Genomic DNA, 19,620 nt, shown 5'->3' with positions numbered 1-19,620 from the left:
CAAAACTATACCAGCGTCTACACTACCACTGAGTTCTGAAGACATAACGTCGACAGAACTCAGCAGTTTTGTCGACGCTGGTATACCTCATTTTACGAGGCATAACACCTTCTGTCGACAGAGTTCTGTCGACAGAAGGTGTTATTGCCTGTAGGGTTGCATTTAGACTACAGGGTTCTGTCGACAAAGCAGCTTGCTTTGTCGACAGAACTCAATGTGTCTGGACGCTCTTTGTCGACAGAAGTTTTGTCGACAAAACCCGGTAGTCTAGACGTACCCTAAGTATACTATATCCACTGGATCTCCCTTGTCCACATTTTTGTTGACCCCCTCAAAGAACTCTAGCAGATTAGTAAAGCATAATTTCCCTTTACAGAAACAATGTTGATTTTCCCGCAACAAATTATGTTCATCCATGTGTCTGACAATTCTATTCTTTACTATAATTTCAACTAATTTGCCCGGTACCGGCATTAGACTTACTGATCTGTAATTGCCAGGATCACCTCTAGAGCTCTTTTAAAATATTGGTGTCACGTTAGCTATCTTCCAGTCAGTAGGTACAGAAGCTAATTTAAGGGATAGGTTACAAACCACAGTTATTAGTTCCACAATTTCCCATTTGAGTTCTTTCAGAACTCTTGGGTGAATGCCATCTGGTTCCAGTGATTGGTTACTGTTAAGTTTATCTATTTGTTCCAAATCTCCTCAAATGATACCTCAATCTGGACAATTCCTTAGATTTGTCACCTAAAAAGAATAGCTCAGGTTTGGGAATCTCCCCAGTATTGGCAGCCGTGAAGACTGAAGCAAAGAATTCATTTAATTTCTCCGCTATGACGTAATCATCTTTGAGTGCTCCTTTAGCATCTCGATCGTCCAAGGGCCCCACTGGTTGTTTAGCTGGCTTCTTGCTTCTGATGTACTTAAAAACATTTTTCTATTACTTTGAGTTTTTGGCTAGCTGTTTTTCAAACTCCTTTTTGGCTTTTCTTATTATATTTTTACACTTAATTTGAGAAAGTTTATGGTCCTATTTTCCTTATTAGGATTTGTCTTCCACTTTTTAAAATATGTCTCTTTATCTGTCTCTGTTTCTTTTACCTGGTTGTTAAGCCACGGTGGCACTTTTTTTGTTCTCTTACTGTTTTTTAATTTGGGATATACATTTAAGTTGGGCATCTATTGTGATGTCTTTGAAAAGCTTCCATGCAGTTTGCAGAGATTTTACTTTTGTCACTGTGCCTTTTAATTTCTGTTTAACTAACTTCCTCATTTTTGTGTAGTTCCCACTTCCTTAAAATGTCAAATGTCAATCAAAATGTAGTGTGTCTGTATGTTATTACTTTGTGAAATGCCTGTACACTATTAATTTGTATAACCAAATTTGTAATCTTGCCAAAAATTATCAAGTTTTTTTTAGAGGATCTATCTCCCATAAAACTATATTGACATTTACATTCCCCACCTTTCATTCTTTATTAATCAAGTTCTGTATCAGTTGCTCTGTTAGCTTGTCTGGGATCCATGGCAGACTGACAGGCATATGATTACCAGGATCATCCTATTTATTCATTTTAAATATTGGCACATTAGCTTTCTCCCATTCTTTTTGATCTTCTCCAGTGTTCCAATACTTATTGAAAATCAATTTTAATATTCCAGTGAGCTCATCAGCCAGCTCTTTGAAACTCTTGCATGCAAGTTATATGAACCCATTAATTTAAAAAATGTCTAACTTCAGTAGACATGCTTCTGATATACTAGTGAAATAGAAAGAGTGTTATATGATATGACCGCATCATCTGTTCCCACTCCCCAACACAGAACAGAAATAGTTATCAAACACTTTTCTTTTTCTGCATTATTACTGATATACTCCCATATCCATCTAATAATGGATTAATACCATTGTTAGGATTCTTTTTGATCCACATATACTTAAAAACTCCTTCATATTATCCTTAACTCTGTTGGCCATAGATTTCTCCCTATGTCCCTTTGCTTCTCTTATCAATTTTCTACAATTCTTACCTTCTGATTTATAGTCATTACCGTGAACTTTCCATTTCTTCCATTTGTAATACATTAGCTTTACTTCCCCACTAAACCATGTATGTGTTTAATGAATAGGGTCTTCTTTTTCAATTGGGGGATTGTGACTTTTTGGGCACCTAAGAAACAATTCCCAATTATCATTCACATTTTTTATTAAATTCTTCCTCCCAAATGATTTGTTTTCATCCTTGTGAAACTGGCCCTTATAAAGCTCCAAGTATATACATCAAAGGCTGGACTTAATTTTGTTTGAACATTAAAAATATGATCAAATCATGATCACCTGTACCTAAATTGCTATTGAGCCATCTGGAGTGGCTCAGGAGCATGAATACCAACCTCAGAGCAGACTATTGAGAAACAGAGGACACACCCAAATTGATTGTAAGTTCTATACTTAAATTTCACTAATCATGTTTCAAGTGTGAACTCCTTAGGCACTACAGTTGTCTTAACATGGTGTAGCAGAGAGATAAGAATACCTAAGAGGACTCTCTTCCTACCCAGGTAATCTTGCCTTTGGTCCTTTGAAACATATTCATGTTATTCTCAGTTCCAATGATCAGTCGCTTACCCCAGATCACTCACACTTAAGATCTTACAACAAAGACCACACTTGTAGACAATCCTGTAATAAATTAACTAATAATTTACTGTACAAGAAAAAGAAATGAGAATTATTTACAAAGTTAAAGCAGGTAAACATACACACACAAATGACTTACAGCAGTGGTTTCCAACCTTTTAAAGCAGGAGATCACTGTATGAATTTAAGTGCAATTCAAGGTCTACCTCAAACCCAGATACCCTTGCCCCACTTCCTTTGTGCCCCTTCTTCAAGGCCTTGCTCATTCCATCCTCCCTCACTTTCACCAGGCTGGGGCAGCAGGTTGGGCTGCAGGCTCTGGTATTGGATTTAGGGATCTGGAGTGCGAGCGGTACTCTGAGCTGAAGTTGGGGCAGGCAGTCAGCGTGCCAGAGCGGGTTCTAGGTGAAGGCTCTGGGAGGGTGTTTGGATGCAGGGGTTCTCGGGGCTAGGGCAAAGGCTTGGGGTTCAGGAGGGGGTCCATGACTGGGGTGGGGTTTCAGGATGTGGGTTCCAGCTGGGCACTGCTAACCTCAAGTGGCTCCCAGGTGGTGGTGCAGTAGGGGTAAGGAAGGCTCACGCTTGTCCTGGCCTTGTACCATTCCCAAAAGCAGCCAGCCAACTCCATGCCAAACCCCGTTGTGCCCTCTCTCTGCTCTGTGGAGATAGGATACAGGATGGGAGAGGAGGCACCTTGAAATCAGCACCCCTCTTCTCTCTCCTCTCCTCTGCACTGCTCCTGGGGGTGGAAGGAGACAGCTCAAAAGCAAAGGGCAGGAGGTGCACAGCAGTGGGAGGAAAGGCAGCTGAAGTACCAGCCTCTTGGTCAAACTAGTCAGGATCACCTGTCAGAGACTCCAAGATCTACCAGTAGATCCCGATCTACTGGTTGGTGACCACTGACTTACAGTGTTAGGTTACAAAAGGTAATAGAAGCCGCTAAAATATACAAGTTATATCAGTACTCTTAGGGTTAACCCAGACCAGCCACTGAAGATTAGGGATGTTAACTAACATGTATTTGTGTAAACATGTAACTACTAGATTTTTTAACGGTAACACGTTTACATGTGGGGGGGGGTGTTGAGGTGTGGCAACAGAAGACTGCTTAGTGGTGCTTCCGTATGTGCTGACAAAGTCACTGATACTCACCTCCTTTGCTTTCTGGGGCTTCTCTCCAACCTGTCCTGCTGAGCGATCTCACCTGGTTTCTCCCATCCAAGAAATAGAGCTGAGATCACCACCCCAGCCCCGGCCAAGGAGCAATACAGACATTGAAACTCTTCAGGTCTGAGGAAAATGCAGTTTTGGGCCCAGCTTCCAGGGAAACTCCCCAAATGGGATCAGAACCCTCAAATTAATTATTTAGGTAAGCCCCCTTCAACAATGAAAGGAAGATGTACATGCAGGGAGTTAGCTTGAAATCTGCTTCCCATGTGTATGGGCTCCTGCCCGATGCCTCTCTATTAGAGACAGCAGTGTGGGAGAAGGGGAAAATGACTCCGTGGGAGCAGGTGTTTGTGAGGCATTGGCTTTTAAACCAGCTCCTGCCTGCCCTCCCCTGCTGCTACCTCCCACTGGCTTCCTGTGCATACCAGCTCCCGCCTGACCTCCCCCCAGGTGAGTTTGTAATAAGCTCGAGTGTGTATTAGAATTAGCTCTGCATTGTTTTGTGATAGAGGCAGCAAGTGGAGGGTGTGTGTGTAAGCACTACAATTAACCAATGAGCCCAGGCTTAGCAGTTAATTGTGTAAATGGCTACACACTAACATCCCTTTCGAGGATTCTTTGTTTATGCTTAGCTATCTTGGCCTCTCCATCTCCAAGCAGCACAGAGTTTCAGTTCCTTCTTGTCAGGGATTTTTATTCCCTTAACTCAGAGTTCAAGCTGATGAGAGGAGTCTACTTGCACATCTCATCTATATGGGTGTGTGCTGTTCATTTGATTCCAAGGGGCATTCTTGGTGAGAAACACCTAACATCACCTCTGACAAACTATCATTTCACATTTAGAAATGCTTTGCTCCTGACTGCTGGTTTCAGAACAAACATTTTTACAGTCACAAAGGAAACATTTAAAAATGACCTTATAAATAGGATATAGGGAAGTGAAATTAATGTATGTAGCAACCTACAAGCATTTCATAAAGCCTAATCACTAAACACATTTTAATAAGTCTAATACATATTTTAATAATATTAAGACACAGGCAAGCCAGACTGCTTCCAGCTATGCATTTGTCAGCGTGCAGTTGAGGACAAGAGTCTTTGGTAGGAGCTGGCACCTGGTCTACCAACATCACAGCTGTCATTACATATTTAGTTCAGTGATTAATTCTTCTTTATCCTCATGTACATTAAAAAAAACAGAATTTGTTTTTTTGTATGCAAATGAAACTATTTTCCTTTTGGTTACACTTTGAATTCTGGCTGCTTCTCTCTTTTGAATGGAGAGATTTTAAAAAATTAGGTAATTAAGAGTGCGGATGGCTATGTGAGGCAATACGCTGCATGTGCTTCTGTCAGGAAGTGCAGGCTTCCTGTAAGACTTTATTCACCATTGCTATAATACTTGGAGGCAGCTCTGTGTGTATATAACTTCCTGTCTTGCTACTACAAGATTGTGAGGAGAGCACAGAACATCTAATTGAATTATTCACACAAAGAGCCAAGCAATTTGACATTTGTGGTGGGTACTTTAGATGTGCAGATATCAATCATGTTTTGCTTCCTGAAAGGGGGCTGCAGAAACATTATGGGTTATTCTGTCACATTAGTGATATGTGAACTCCAAATTCGCTAATCAAGGATGGAGGTCAGAATGAGAAAGAAATGCCACACGTACTGCTTAAATAGCAGTAACCTCTCAAAATACAACAGTCAACCATCCACCTAAACAGGCCTTCAACTGATCTCATCGCAGTGTTTTAAATCAAAGTATCCAAATTTGACTAAACCCATAGAATCAAATACTAAGACCCACAACTCTGTAGGCTGCTTGTAGTACTGTGAGAGCTGAAGGGCTCGCACAATACTTCTCATTTCATGATGCTGCCTTTTGCTGACTTGCCAGATTTCCACACAGAAAAATGGGGTGTCAGCAATACACCTCACAACTTTACATCTCACTGAGACACTCTGCAGCTGCTACTGAGCAGCCAAAGTGGGAATCAATGCAAGGACAAAACAATTTCTCCAGAAGCCAAACTGTAACAAAGAGGCAGACAGCCAAACCAGGAACTATGCATGCAAACAAATCTTCCTCTACAAAGCTGGGGATGTTCCTTCCCAGGGACCTCAACCCCTGTAGCTAGAGAAGGACACAATAAGATAGGAGGGAGAGGAAAGGCAGCAAAGATGCAGAACTGCCTTACCTCTCAGTAGGGATGGTAGAAATCTTTTATTCTGTGTAACCTCAGTAATTCTTAGTGGTTACACAGTTACTAAAATGCTCCCCTCTGGGAGCTGGGTGGGTGGCCAGTGTGCTCCTGGCTCCCAGCCCCACTCGCAAGGAGCCCCCTGACACCTCATGCTGCTGCCTCTATCAGTGGCAGTAATGCATGGTGGCAGCCTGGAGCCGGTCCTCGCACTGATGCCTCTGATACAGCTCCCCACAAGGATTGTCTGCCACCTGCTGCCCCGAGCTGCTGCTGTTGTTGCAGTTAAATGGGACCATTAACTGATATGCAAATGCTTATCGATTAAACAGTTTGCCAGCTTGCCGCTAACATCCTTACCTCTCAGGGCTCCTTCACATTCATTTCTCGGTAAGAGATGTTAATCTGGACCATAGTTACTGTACTGTGGGTCATATTATGTACTCTTTTTCAGCCAAAACACTGAACTGAGTGAAAGTTTTGGTGGAGTAAGGTGTACAGAACAGGAAGCTACACTGTATCCCATGAAACACCCTAATGCAGATTCAGCTTATGGTTTGTTATGATTCCTTAGTCATTATAAAGTCTAGCTGGTAAATATGTTATTACAATATATGTAAAATGCATTACACAAATTTAATTTACTATTGATTTCTTTTAACCTAACAAAGTAGATTCAAAAGTGGAAAGTGGCTGTACTTTGCAGAAAGTTTGAAATTCAGTGATGGCAGAAAATTCCTGAACTGACATTCCACCTTTACTGGGACTACCCTGAACTGTGAATTAATTTGGATTTGTGATTATAATCAGATCTTCAGTGTCACTTAAGAACGTTTTAATAATACTTTGAAGTGCTACAGCCCCTGATCTAAATGTGTCTGGTAAATACTTTACAAATGTCCATTGAGCCTTGCAGCATTAAGGCAAGTAACAAAGTATTACTTCAGCCATACTGAAATGTAGACACCTGAGTTGGTGGTGGAATGAAGAAGCTGTTTTAAATGCATGGTGGCAACACACTGAGTCAGGGACAAACACTGGCACCAATTAAAAGACCTCAGAAAGTTTTCATAAGTAGGTGATTACTCAACTTGGAATTTTATCACCCTTCCTCCAATGAAAAATGCTGTGAGATCTCTGCTGGACAAAAGTGGTCAGGTCATTTCATTCAAAAGTCAGCTACTACAACTCCACATTCCTATCTACAACAGTGTGAGCAACCTGCAGTCCACTGGGGTTCTACATGTAGCCTACGAGACATTTTGTTTACCATTGCCCATGGTCAGGGTTGCCAGATTCTGCTATTTTCCATCCGCAAACATTTTTCCTACCAGTATTACTAAAGTAACACGCATATAAAGCAAGGACACATGAAATGAGGTCCATGCTGATTGCACACAACATTAACTGTGAGAGCTGTGCACTCCCGCTGCATCCAAAGTGCTGCTACAATTCAACCAGCTCACCCACCAAAATTCTAACGGCACAGCAAAATTACCCTATCCTGGGAGACTGTCTTGGTTATGACAATCTTGCATCCCACTGGATCAGGCTAAGAATGTTAACTAGCAATTAATTGACTAGTCGAGTAGTCGATAGACTTTCCATTGACTACTTGACTAGTTGATAAACACTTCTGCATTCCGCCTTTGAAATGTACAAGAGCCCCAATGGGGATTCTTGTGCATTTCAAAGTTGATACGCCATGTGGAGCACAGGGCCAGCAGAAAGTCCCACTGACTCCAGGCTCCACGTGAGAGCTTCCTGCTGGGGCTCTTGTGCATTTCAAAGTGGAAGCACCCGCGTGGAGCCTGGGTTCAGCAAGGGATTCAGAGTCCTGCGCTGGCCTCAGGCTCCAGGCTGTGTTCCTCTTTGAAATGCACAAGAGTCCCCACTGGGGACTCTGTACACTTCAAAGCTAGCACACTGCTCGGATCCCCATCTGATCCCACGCTCCAAGTGGTGCTGCTGCTTTGAAATGCCACGTGGAGCCCAGGATCAGCTGGGGACTTCCCACCTGACTGCTATCGTGCGGCATTTCAAAGTGACAGCACCGCTTGGAGACCAGGATCAGCTGGGGACTCTCCAGTGGTGCTGCTGCTTTTAAGTAGACCCCTCTTTTCCCCCTCAGCTGCCTCTATCTGATAGAGGCAGCAATGGGGGTGGGGGTGGGACTATCTGATAAGCATTTGCATCCCTTTACATCCCTAGATCAGGCCTGGGCAAAATATGACCCACGGGCTGGATCTAGCCCGCCAAGCCACCGGATACAGCTTGCGGACACTGTGGGGAGCCCCAGGCAGGCTCCCTGCTTGCCTTGCTCCACCCATATGCCGCTAAGAAACCCAGCTGCAAGGTGCTTTTTCTTTAAAAACTGTGAGTCCCAAGAGGAGGGAGGAAAGCTTTAGGAGCTGCTCCCATCCCCAACACAATCTCACTGGCCAGTTTCTGGCCAGGAACTGGCCAATGGGAGCTGCATGTTTCAATAACAGGCAAACAGAAAGCACAAGGAGCTCCAGAGCACATGGCTGCAGCCTGTGTGGGATTGGCGCAGCAAAGTTCCGTCTAAGCTGTGTGGTGCCACAGCTTCACAGGTGATTAATCAGCCCCAGCCAGTCAGAGGCTCAGGGCTCCATGCATAGAGCTGACTGACTGGGAGGGGCTGATTAATCACCTATGAAACTATTCCACTGTGCAGCTTAGAGAGAACACTGGCAATCAGGGAGGCTGATTAAGGAACGGCTGCTGGCTGGTAAGTCTCCTGGCCAGAGCCTGCCTCTGGCACCCAGTTCCTCCCTTGCCCAACCCTCTGTCCCCCACTCCTGCCCCCTACTCCGCATACCCAAATCCTCTGCCCCCCTCCTGTATTCATATCCCCCCCCAGATCCAGCACCTTAATCCCCTGCCCCAGATCACAGTCCCCTCCCGCCCTAGCTCACAACCCAAATCCCTGCACTCCCTCCTGTATACCAATTCCCTACCCTAGGTCACAATCCAACCCAATCCAGTGCCCCCAAATCACAACTGCCTCCTTCACCCAAACTCCCATCCTTACCCCAAGCTCCCTTCTGCACCAAACCTCCATCTGAGACCCTGCACCTCCTCCATTAATATCATGGAAGAGTGTGGTCCTCAACCACTTTCTAAATTCTTGGAGTGCCCCCCATCAGAAATTATTGTCCACCCCTATACTGGATGAAGAAGGGCCACTCATGCACCCCACCCACTAGCCTAGGTTGCCCATCAGTGATCTAACACTATGTCCAGTCATTATTTCAGTATTATTTCAGATTTTCCCTCTGACTTTCTCTTTTTGCATGTAAACATTGCATGTAAACATTTGTTTTTTGTTTATAGTTCATGCTCCTTGTCTGGAAAATATGGTAAATGCACTAGAAAATTTTTTTTAAAAGGTTAATGTCAGCTGGCTTGGATATTTCCAATCTTCATATTTTGCATAGCCGTCACTGGAAACTTTTATCAAGTGGTTTATGATATCTTGTGATAAAAATGGGTTTGCCAAAGTCCCACACTGTAGGCTCTTCACAGGATGTCATGGTCTATTGCAAATTGCCCCCACAAGTGTCACTGGTAACTATTCAAACAGCAAAACAAGCACAAGCCACAAGACTCTTCCTCTTCCGACTAAGAACTAATTTTGATGTTATCTCCCTGAACTTTGTCATTCTCTTTCTCTTTCTAAAGTGTGAGATTTGTTAAACACTGTTTATACCTTTGCAGGTCAAATAATTCAAGTTTCACTGAGCATAATAAGGCTCTTTAACCTCTCAAATGTTATAGTACACAAATTCTTAGTAAACTTCACTGTAGGGCTATTCTAATCTATGTGCATCTATAAAATTACTACAACTTCTCTATTTAGTAAGTTGCTGCCTATCCCACACACAACCTAGTGATGATGGGAGCATTCCAGCCAAATTTCAGCTGCTAAACCTTCCTTTCTATTTCAGCTACCTAAAGGTCTTGCAACCAAGAAATCTGGCTCAATTTCCTCTCCCACCTCAAGCATCATCCATCTAGAAATTAAATGACATTTTAAATATCAAATCTCTTGCTAAACCTGATACCTTTCAATGTCTTCTCTCCACTTGTTCATTTGCAAGAAGCATATGTGTAATGATATAAATATAGTTGCTGTGATGCAAGATAAATAGAAACACAAGTCAGATGTGATCTCTTAGTTTTAAGGCTTCTATACCAGAAAGACTTATAATAATGATTTGTACTGAAATGATATAATAAAAGATGCCAAAGCTCTTTTATAAACATTACTTAGTTCTCACCATGTCTTATTTACATTTTACAAATGGATAAATGAAATAGAGAGTGGATAATTTATAAGTTATCAGACCATGGTCACACAGCAAAAACGGGGTTGAGCCAGGACTAACATCAAGGGTACGTCTAGACTACAGGGTTTTGTCAATGGAAGTTTTGTCGACAGATACTGTCGACAAAGCTTCTGTCGACAAAGAGCGTCTAGACTACATTCAGTTCTGTCGACAAAGCAACCTGCTTTGTCGACAAAACCCTGTAGTCTAGACACAACCCTACATGCAATAACACCTTCTGTCGACAGAACTCTGTCGACAGAAGGCGTTATGCCTCGTAAAATGAGGTTTACCAGCGTCGACAAAACTGCTGAGTTCTGTCGACGTTATGTCAATAGAACTCAGCGGTAGTGTAGACGCTGGTATAGTTTTGTAGACAAAAGTCTACTTTTGTCGACAAAACCCTGTAGTCTAGACACACCCCAAGAGTCCTAACTCACAGGTCTTTGTACCAACCATTCTTCTTCGAGTGGTCCCCGTGGGTGCTCCACTCAAGGTGTCGGGTCCCGACCCGGCGCTGCTAGTCACAGATTTCCAGAGCCGTAGCCGAGCCGGACCATGCATGCGCGAGAGCAGCACGTGGCATTCTTGCCTTTGCAACATCTCGCGGTCTGGCCCCCCCTTGCCAGTTCCTCTCAACCACCTGTGGTTGCTGGCGGAGCGCCGTTTATCTCTTCAGAAAAAAGCCATTCTGTGAAAAAAAACAACACCACACAAATAGTTTAACTCTAGTACTTATAGGTTGTTAGTTAGTAGTTAGTTTTTGCTCAGAAAAGCAAAAAAAAATGTCTAGTTACTGTTTTCTTAGTTTTATTAGATTAGTCACTGTATATAGTTATGCTGATTGAGCATCATGCCTGGGTCACGTGGGTTTAAACAGTGTACTCAGTGTAAAGACGCGATGCCTGCATCTGATGGGCATGTGACATGCATCAGATGTCTCGGGGAATCACACGTCCCACAGAAATGCACCCATTGCATGAAATTGACACCGAGAGCACGCAGGGAGAGAGACATGTGGTTAAAATTCCTGCTGTGAGAGAAGGCTTTACAGCCTTCTGATGATCATGGCTCAGAACCTCCCGCAGGGAAGAAAAGGAGAGCGCAATCTGCTGCCAAAAAGGAAGAAAGCTTCTCCTACGCGCTCTCTTCCAGCCGGTTCACTGTCCCGGATTAGTTAGGGAGACATGCTGGGTACGTCCGGAGTGATGGGACAGCCGGAGAGATCATACCGGGCACTATCGGTTATGCCCGCACCTCCGAGCTGGTCAGCATCGGCACTGGCTCTTCACCCCTGTAAGCGCTCGGCGTCTCACCACGAGCGATCGGCACCGCCAGAGGTGCTGAACCGGCAACATCCGTGCAGCCGCAGACTCTAGCAGCACCATAAGTGGCACCGATGAGCTGGCACCGGAGTCGGCAATGAGGGACGAGTCTGGGGAGGAGCACGAATGGGCCCGATGGCTGAGCTCCCCGCAGCACACTGAGTCGGCACCGAGAAGTCGCTCTCTGTCAACAGTCTCGGAAGAGACAGAGCTGCCCACAGTGCCGTGTGGGATTCCAGCACAGCGGCACGGTAGCACAGTGCACAAGACGGAGGGCCAATCCCCTCCTCTCTCCCCCCGTTCTTTACCATCAGAAGAACATGAATCTGCTCATACAACTAAGGTCCCTACAAAGGCGGCTAGAAAATCAATGCCAAGGCACTCGATTTCACCGTCACCAGTTTTTTCCCCTGAATCTTTGCTTTTGCCGTGTCATTCAGCGAACGTCAGAGATTATTCAGCGTCTCATCATGCAATGCGCTCTCCGCGATGGAGATCAGTGTCTTGTCACTCTGATCATTACGACCGGTATCCCTGTTATCACCGGGGACCATCATATAGGTCTCGCTCACCTAGCTACTCCTCTCCAAGATTTTATCACAGGAGGTATGCTAGCAGATATTCCTCACGACAATCGTCCCCTTAGCACGTTGACCACAGGAGTCACCGTTCATCCTATGAGCATGGCAGATCTCAGTCCCGTTCCCATCTATGCTGCTGCCATACCTCTTATGGGTCACGACAGTCACCTCCGATCCAGGATTGTCAAAGGGCAAAATCTCATCTGGAGACCCCTTCGGCCCCAGCTCAACTGTCAGAGCCTGAGGAAAGGGCAAATTTCTGATACGGATGATCGCCCGCATCCTATATCTCCGGAGGATATTTCGTCATCCTCCCCAGACGATGCTGTGTTTGTGGGGGATTCCTCTCCTCCTGACGACACAAAAGAATTTCAGGATCTTTTTAGGAGGGTGGCTCAGTCTCAGGACGTCCAATTATCAGATTTACATCCCAAGCAACAATCTAAGGTCACTCTCCCTATTGATGAGGCAATCCTCCAGTCGGCAGCAGAAATCTGGCATACCCCGGCTTCAACCACTCCAACTTCGAAACCGGCGGAAAAGCGTTACTTTGTTTCATCTAAAGACTCAGAATTTCTTTTTACCCATCCTCAGCCAAACTCCTTGGTCATCGATGCAGCTCTACAAAGGGCTAAGAACCCGCAGCTAAAAAACATAGGGGCAGATAAGGAGGCCAAGAAATTGGACATATTTGGCCGCAAAGTATACTCATCGGCCACGTTACTTCTTTGCATTGCGAATTATGCAGCCCTATTGGCAAACCATAGTTTCGATAATATCACGAAGCTTACAGACTTGGCCCAAAGAACATCGGAGGCTGATAAAGAGCTCTTACGGACAATCCTCAAGGAGGGCTACACGTGCTCGAAAGTGAATCTCCAGATAGCTATGGATGTGGCAGACACGGCGGCTCGAGGAGTAGCAGCAGCAGTGTCTATGAGACGCTCATCCTGGCTCGCCACAGCGGCAGTACCCAAGGAGCTACACTCCAAAGTCGACGACCTCCCATTTGACAGGGTTAAACTGTTCGCAGAAAAGACCGATGAGGTACTTCATACTGGCAAAGATTTAAGAACGACATTCCGTACACTAGGAATGTACATCCCACCATTCTGTTGTCATTGTTATTTTCTGTACCAGAGACAGTATGATTACCAGTCTCGTAGACAGCAAAACCGCATGTTTGACCAATCCTGCCCTAGACAGCAGCCTCAGTGAAGGTGCCCACAACCACTAGAGTGTCCGGCACGTCTGCCTCAAAACAGCAAGTTTGACTTCTTTGTCGAGGGCATGCGAACTCCGCCAATCGTTATTGCGCACACAGATCCCATTTTCCACCATCGTTTATGACCCTATTATCACCAATGGGTCAAAATAACATCAAACAAATGGGTGCTGGGAGTCATAAAGGTCGGCTTCACCATCCCCTTCACTTCCATCCCTCCCACCACCCCACCTTCCCCGTCCCTTTTCAGGGACCCATCTCACGAAGGCCTCCTGCGGCAGGAAGCCCATTGTCTCCTTACCATCGGAGCAATAGAGCGGGTCCCAGATCAGGTCAAGGGAAGAGGGTTCTATTCGAGGTACTTCCTAACGGAAAATAAAACAGGGGGTTGGAGACCCATTCTCAATCTATGCTGCCTAAATTGTTATCTCCACAGGCAGCGCTTCAAAATGGTGACATTGAATTCCATAATCCCGTCCCTCGAATACAACAATTGGTTAGCTGCTCTCGACTTACAAGATGCGTACTTTCACATAGCCATACATCCTGCTCACAGGTGCTTTCTCCGATCTGTGATAAACGATGATCATTTTCAGTATTGAGTTCTGCCGTTCAGTCTCGCCTCAGCGCCCAGGGCTTTCTCAAAGACCCTGGCTGTCGTAGCGGCTCATTTGTGTCGGCTACGAGTGGTAATATTCCCGTACCTGGATGATTGCTTAATAAAAGGTTCCACGGAGCAAGAAGCGTCACAGATGGTGGCAATAGTCGAACGCACATTCAAATCCCTCGTTCTTCTCCTGAACAAACAAAAATCAACATTTACCCCGACGCAAACTATAAAGTTCATAGGGGCGAACTTGGATTCCCTCATGGCGAGGGCATACTTACCTCAGGAGACGTTTCAGGCCATCAAAGATCTCATCACCATACTCAACGGGAATGTGAGTGTCTCTGTTCACAATTGCCTCCGTCTCCTGGGACACATAGCTGCTGCCACCGTTGTAGTTCCTCATGCACGACTCCCTCTGAGGAACCTCCAACACTGGTTGTCGAAGGTTTATGTTCCTGTGAAACACGACATTCACAAGACAGTATGGCTACCTTTGCATGTTCAAAGATCTCTGCGTTGGTGGACAAAATCTCAAAATCTTTTGTTGGGAGTTCCATTCCACCACCAACAACCATCGGCACAAATAACGTTGGATGCCTCACTCATCGGCTGGGGTGCTCACATGGCCAACAAACGAATTCAAGGCAAATGGTCTCTCATCAAGAGGCATCTTCACATCAATCAACTGGAGCACCAAGCAATTTTCTATGCATGCAAACATTTTCTCCCACATATCAAAGGTCTCAGAGTAAAAATACTGATGGACAACGTAGCGGCGATGTATTATGTGAACAGGCAGGGAGGAGCACGAGGTGCGCCGAGGTGGTGCGGTGTTGGAATTGGTGCATACAGAACAATGTAACCATAATAGCATCATACTTACCTGGCACCGCCAATGTAATTGCGGACTCCCTTAGCAGGCGTTTTCCCATGGAGCACGAGTGGGAAATAAGGGCAGACGTGATTCGGGCGATATTTCGCAAATGGGGTATGCCCCTGGTAGACCTTTTCGCAACGACCAACAACAAGAAGTGTCGCTTATATTGCTCCAGAGCAGGGCTCGGCAAGGGCTCCCTCGGCGATGCACTTCCGGTCAGCTGGAAGAAGGCACTCCTGTATGCTTTTCCCCCCATGGTCCTCATCTTCAGGACACTGGAGAAAATCTGAGCAGAGGCAGTGACCGTCATTATTTTGTTAGCACCAGCCTGGCCCAGGCAAGTCTGGTATCCATTTTTACACAAAATGTCAATACAGCCACCATACCCCCTCCCTCTCCACCAAGATCTTCTTTCTCAGGAACAAGACTCACTGTTACATCCCAGATTCAAGTCATTACATCTGACGGCATGACTCCTGAATGGTTAAAAGGAGACGAAAACCTGTGTTCTGAACAGGTCAAAGTGATACTGCTGCATAGCAGAAAAGAATCTACACGAAATACTTACCTTGCAAAATGGCAGAGATATTCCAAGTACTGTCTTCAGAATAATGTACAGCTGCTTCTATCTCCTTTGCATCATGTTTTTTACTACATCCTACATCTACGAAATTCGGGACTTGCGTTGTCATCCTTAACGGTGCATTTGGCAGCTATTAGTGCTTTCCACCATCCAGTAGAGGGTTCCTCGCTCTTCTCTCATCAAATTACAAAGAGGTTTTTAAAGGGGCTCGTGAATTTATACCCACCACGAAGGGCACCTCCCCCTTCTTGGAATCTCGACCTAGTGCTGAACATTATCATGTACCTTCCTTTTGAGCCGCTAGCATCAGTTTCCCTACATATGCTAACCATGAAAACTGTGTTTCTACTTGCAATTACATCAGCGAGAAGAGTGAGGGTATGTCTACACTACAAAGTTAGTTCGAACTAACAGACGTTAGTTCGAACTAACTTTCATAGGCGCTACAATAGTGCTCCGTTAGTTCGAATTTAATTCGAACTAACGGAGCGCTTAGTTTGAACTAGGTAATCCTCCTTCCACGAGGATTAAGCCTAGTTCGAACTAGCTAGTTTGAATTAAGGGGTGTGTAGCCCCTTAATTCGAACTAGTGGGAGGCTAGCCCTCCCCAGGTTTCCCTGGTGGCCACTCTGGCCAACACCAGGGAAACTCTACTGCCCCCCTCCCGGCCCCAGGCCCCTTTAAGGGGCACGGGCTGGCTACAGTGCCCGTGCCAGGTGCAAGCCTGCCAGCACCCAGCCAGCAGACCCTGCACCTGGCACAGATCAAGCCACCCACCCGATGCCCCTCAGCCCTCCCCCTCTTCCCGGGACCAGGCTGGCGGCTCCCGGGAGCTTGCCCGGGACCGCAAGAGGCGGGCACCCGCCTGGGCTAGTGTGGACCTCGTCCACGATCTCCACACTACGCACAGGAAAGTGGCCCGCTTGGGCAGGATAGCTGCCAGCCTGGCCACCCAGGAGCAGGTGTGCAAGAGAATCAAGGGGGTCCACTGAGACCCCCGACCCTGAGCCCTGAGCTTACAATGGCCGTCCTGGGTCAGACCAAAGGTCCATCTAGTCCAGTAGCCTGTCTGCCGACAGCGGCCAACCCTAGGGACCCTGGAGGGGATGGACCGAAGACAGTGACCAAGCCATTTGTCTCGTGCCATCCCTTTTCAGCCTTCCACAAACCTTGGGCAGGGACACCACTCCTACCCCTGGCTAATACCACTCCATGGACCCAACCTCCATGACTTGATCTCACTACCCTTTCAACTCTGTTCCAGTTCTAGCCTTCACAGCCTCCTGCAGCAAGGAGTTCCACAGGTTGACTCTTTGCTTTGTGAAGAACAACTTTCTGTTACTAGTTTGAAGCCTGCTACCCATTCCTTTCCTTTGGTGTCCTCTAGTCCTTCTTTATGGGAACTAATGAAGAACTTTTCTGTATGCACCCTCTCCACCCAACTCCTGCTTTTAGAGACCTCTATCCTGTCCCCCCTCAGTCTCCTCTTTTCTAAGCTGAAATGTCCCAGTCTCTTTAGCCTCTCTTCATATGGGACCTGTTCCCAACCCCTGATCATTTTAGTTGCCCTCCCCTCTCCCAGCCTTTCTCTTCCCCTCTCCCACCTCCTTTTTCCAGTCTCCCCGAGTTTTGTTCAATAAAGACAGATTCCATTTTGGAAGACACGTTATCTTTATTTTCTACATCAAGAAGAGGGGCTAGGGAAGGGTAAGTGGAAGGAGATGAGGGAGGAATGGGGCACGAGCCCCCGATGGAGAGGACTGGGGTGGCTCTGCGGGCTTCTGGGGGTGGAAGCTCTCCTGCAGCCCCCCCAATTGCCCCCTCTCCCCAGATGGCAGCCTGCGGCAAGTGCAGCCGGTCTGATGGCCAAGTGCTGTGATGTGCCCAGTGTGGGTACTCCGGGCAATCCAAGCCAGGACTGCTTTGCAAGCGGGGCACCCCTGAGAACTGTGTGTCCGGGGTGGGGGTCGGGACCCTTTAAGCACAGCTCTCGGCTAGCCTGAGACAGCATCTCCACGCTCTAAGTCCTCCTCTGATGCCCTGCCGGCACTGCTTCCGGCCATCCTTAAGCCCGGACGCGCTAGTTCGAATTAGCAAAATGCTAATTCGAACTAGTTTTTAGTACTAGATGCGTTAGTTCGAATTAGCTTAGTTCGAATTAACTAATTCGAACTAAGTTAGTTCGAATTAGCGCTGTAGTGTAGACATACCCTGAGTGAGCTGGGGGCTTTGATGGCAAATCCCCCTTTCACTGTTTTTTTCCAAAGATGCGGTAACATTACGATTACACTCGGCCTTTATTTCCAAGGTCTGCTCTCCTTTTCACATTAACGAGACTATTGTCCTCACAGCTTTTTACCCCAAGCCTCATTCTTCAAATAAGGATGCTCTTTTCCACACGCTCGATGTCCGGTGCACACTATCCTTCTATATAGACAGAACCCGTCAATGGCAGCAGACAGACAGGCTGTTTGTATCAACGGCACAGAGATCCAAGGGCAAGGCACTCTCCACCCAGCACGTTGCCAAATTGATTACACTTTGTATTACAAATTGTCATTCGATCCAGAACAAGCCTCTTCCTTCTTTACCTCGTGCTCACTCTACGCGAGCAGTTGCAACTACAGAATTTGCGAGGGGAGTTCCCCTCATGATATCTGTCGCGCAGCTACCTGGGTCTCTAGTGTAACTTTCGCGTTTCATTATGCCATAAGTAGGAGGTGGGCTTCGGATACCGCGGTGGCCTCTGCGGTCTTATCCACGGTAGAAAATAACTGACCCGGAGCGCATTCTTGGTTACTGCTTTGTAGTCACCTTTAGTGGAGCACTCACGGGGACCACTCAAAGAAGAAGAAGAGATTACTCACCTTGTGTAGTAACAATGGTTCTTCGAGATGTGCCCCCGTGGGTGCTCCACGTCCCGCCCTCCTCTCCGCTCTGGGTTTTTTCTGGTTTTTTCTCTTTCAGAGACTGAGCGGTAAGAGGAACTAGCGAGGGGGGGCGGACCGTGAGACGTTGCAAAGGCGCGAACGCCACATGCTGCTCTCGCGCATGCGCGGTCCAGCCTGTATATAGGAATAATACTTAGCACCTGGATAATGCTTTTCTTCTATGGACTTCAACATGCTTTACAGAAGCAATGAATCCCTAGCCTTTCCATGCCTCAGTTTCCTCACCTGTTAAATTAAATTATCAATGCTCCATGATCTGGTCCCAACTAACTAGCCTAGAGTCTCCCACAAAGTCCATAGCAGATAACCTATTACACACCTCAGTGTAGGTAAACAAACAAACAAAAAGTACTAAAAATACTGAACATTTTCTTATTTTCAGATCACACCATCCAGTCTGTTTTTTGCTGTTGCTGCTGCTGCTGTTCAATGCAGAAAAGGTAACTCGATTTTTAGCTTCAACTTGCCAGTAATTAAGCTAATCAAAATTAGTTATTTGCTTTCAAAACAATTACTTATAAAAGCCTCTAAAACCCTTCAGTTTTCAGTAAATCTGCTGAAATTTGTAAACATGTACAGATCATTCCCCTCCACCACAACTAATCTGTTTGGTAATATATTCCAATAATAAGCACTGTTTTAATTCTCCAAAATTAGAGCAGTGAAGAGGACGGAACTGAACCTGGACAATGCTGGAGACTTGATGGCTGAATACTCAGTATCACAACAACAACTCTCCTATGTGTCTACCCAAAAGTACAGAGTAAGTAAAACTGCACAGCTTCAGGAAACTGAAGTGCAAAGATATTAAGTGACGTGTCCAAGGCCAGATAGTGACTATGTGCCAGAACAGGAACTAAACATAAGAATGGCCATACTGGGTCAGGCCAAAGGTCCATTTAGCCCAGTATCCTGTCTGGGCATCTGCCAATGCCAGATGCCCAGAGAGTGAACAGAACAGGTAGTCATCAAGTGATTCCTTTCCTGTCATCCATTTCCAGCCTCTGACAAACTGAAGCTAAGGACACCATTCCTACCCATCTTGACTAATTAGTATTCATGGACTTAACCTCCATGAATTTATCTAGTTCTTTT

General features: G+C 45.8%; 1 protein-coding gene across 1 annotated transcript in view; it reads left to right on the top strand.

Annotated features, from left to right (window-relative positions):
- The window catches only part of TXK (TXK tyrosine kinase), a 60,508-nt gene that overhangs the window by 9,895 nt on the left and 30,993 nt on the right, over positions 1 to 19,620 (top strand). The window contains exons 2-3 of the mRNA XM_075930463.2: positions 18,908 to 18,965; positions 19,183 to 19,288. Of these exons, the coding sequence (XP_075786578.2) occupies positions 18,908 to 18,965; positions 19,183 to 19,288 (164 nt within the window). The remainder of the gene's footprint in view (positions 1 to 18,907; positions 18,966 to 19,182; positions 19,289 to 19,620) is intronic.

Source organism: Pelodiscus sinensis, chromosome 4 (genome assembly GCF_052426305.1).
Source record: "Pelodiscus sinensis isolate ZL-2025 chromosome 4, ASM5242630v1, whole genome shotgun sequence".
NCBI classification, from domain to species: domain Eukaryota; kingdom Metazoa; phylum Chordata; order Testudines; family Trionychidae; genus Pelodiscus; species Pelodiscus sinensis.
This window is presented reverse-complemented; position numbering and strand designations above follow the sequence as displayed.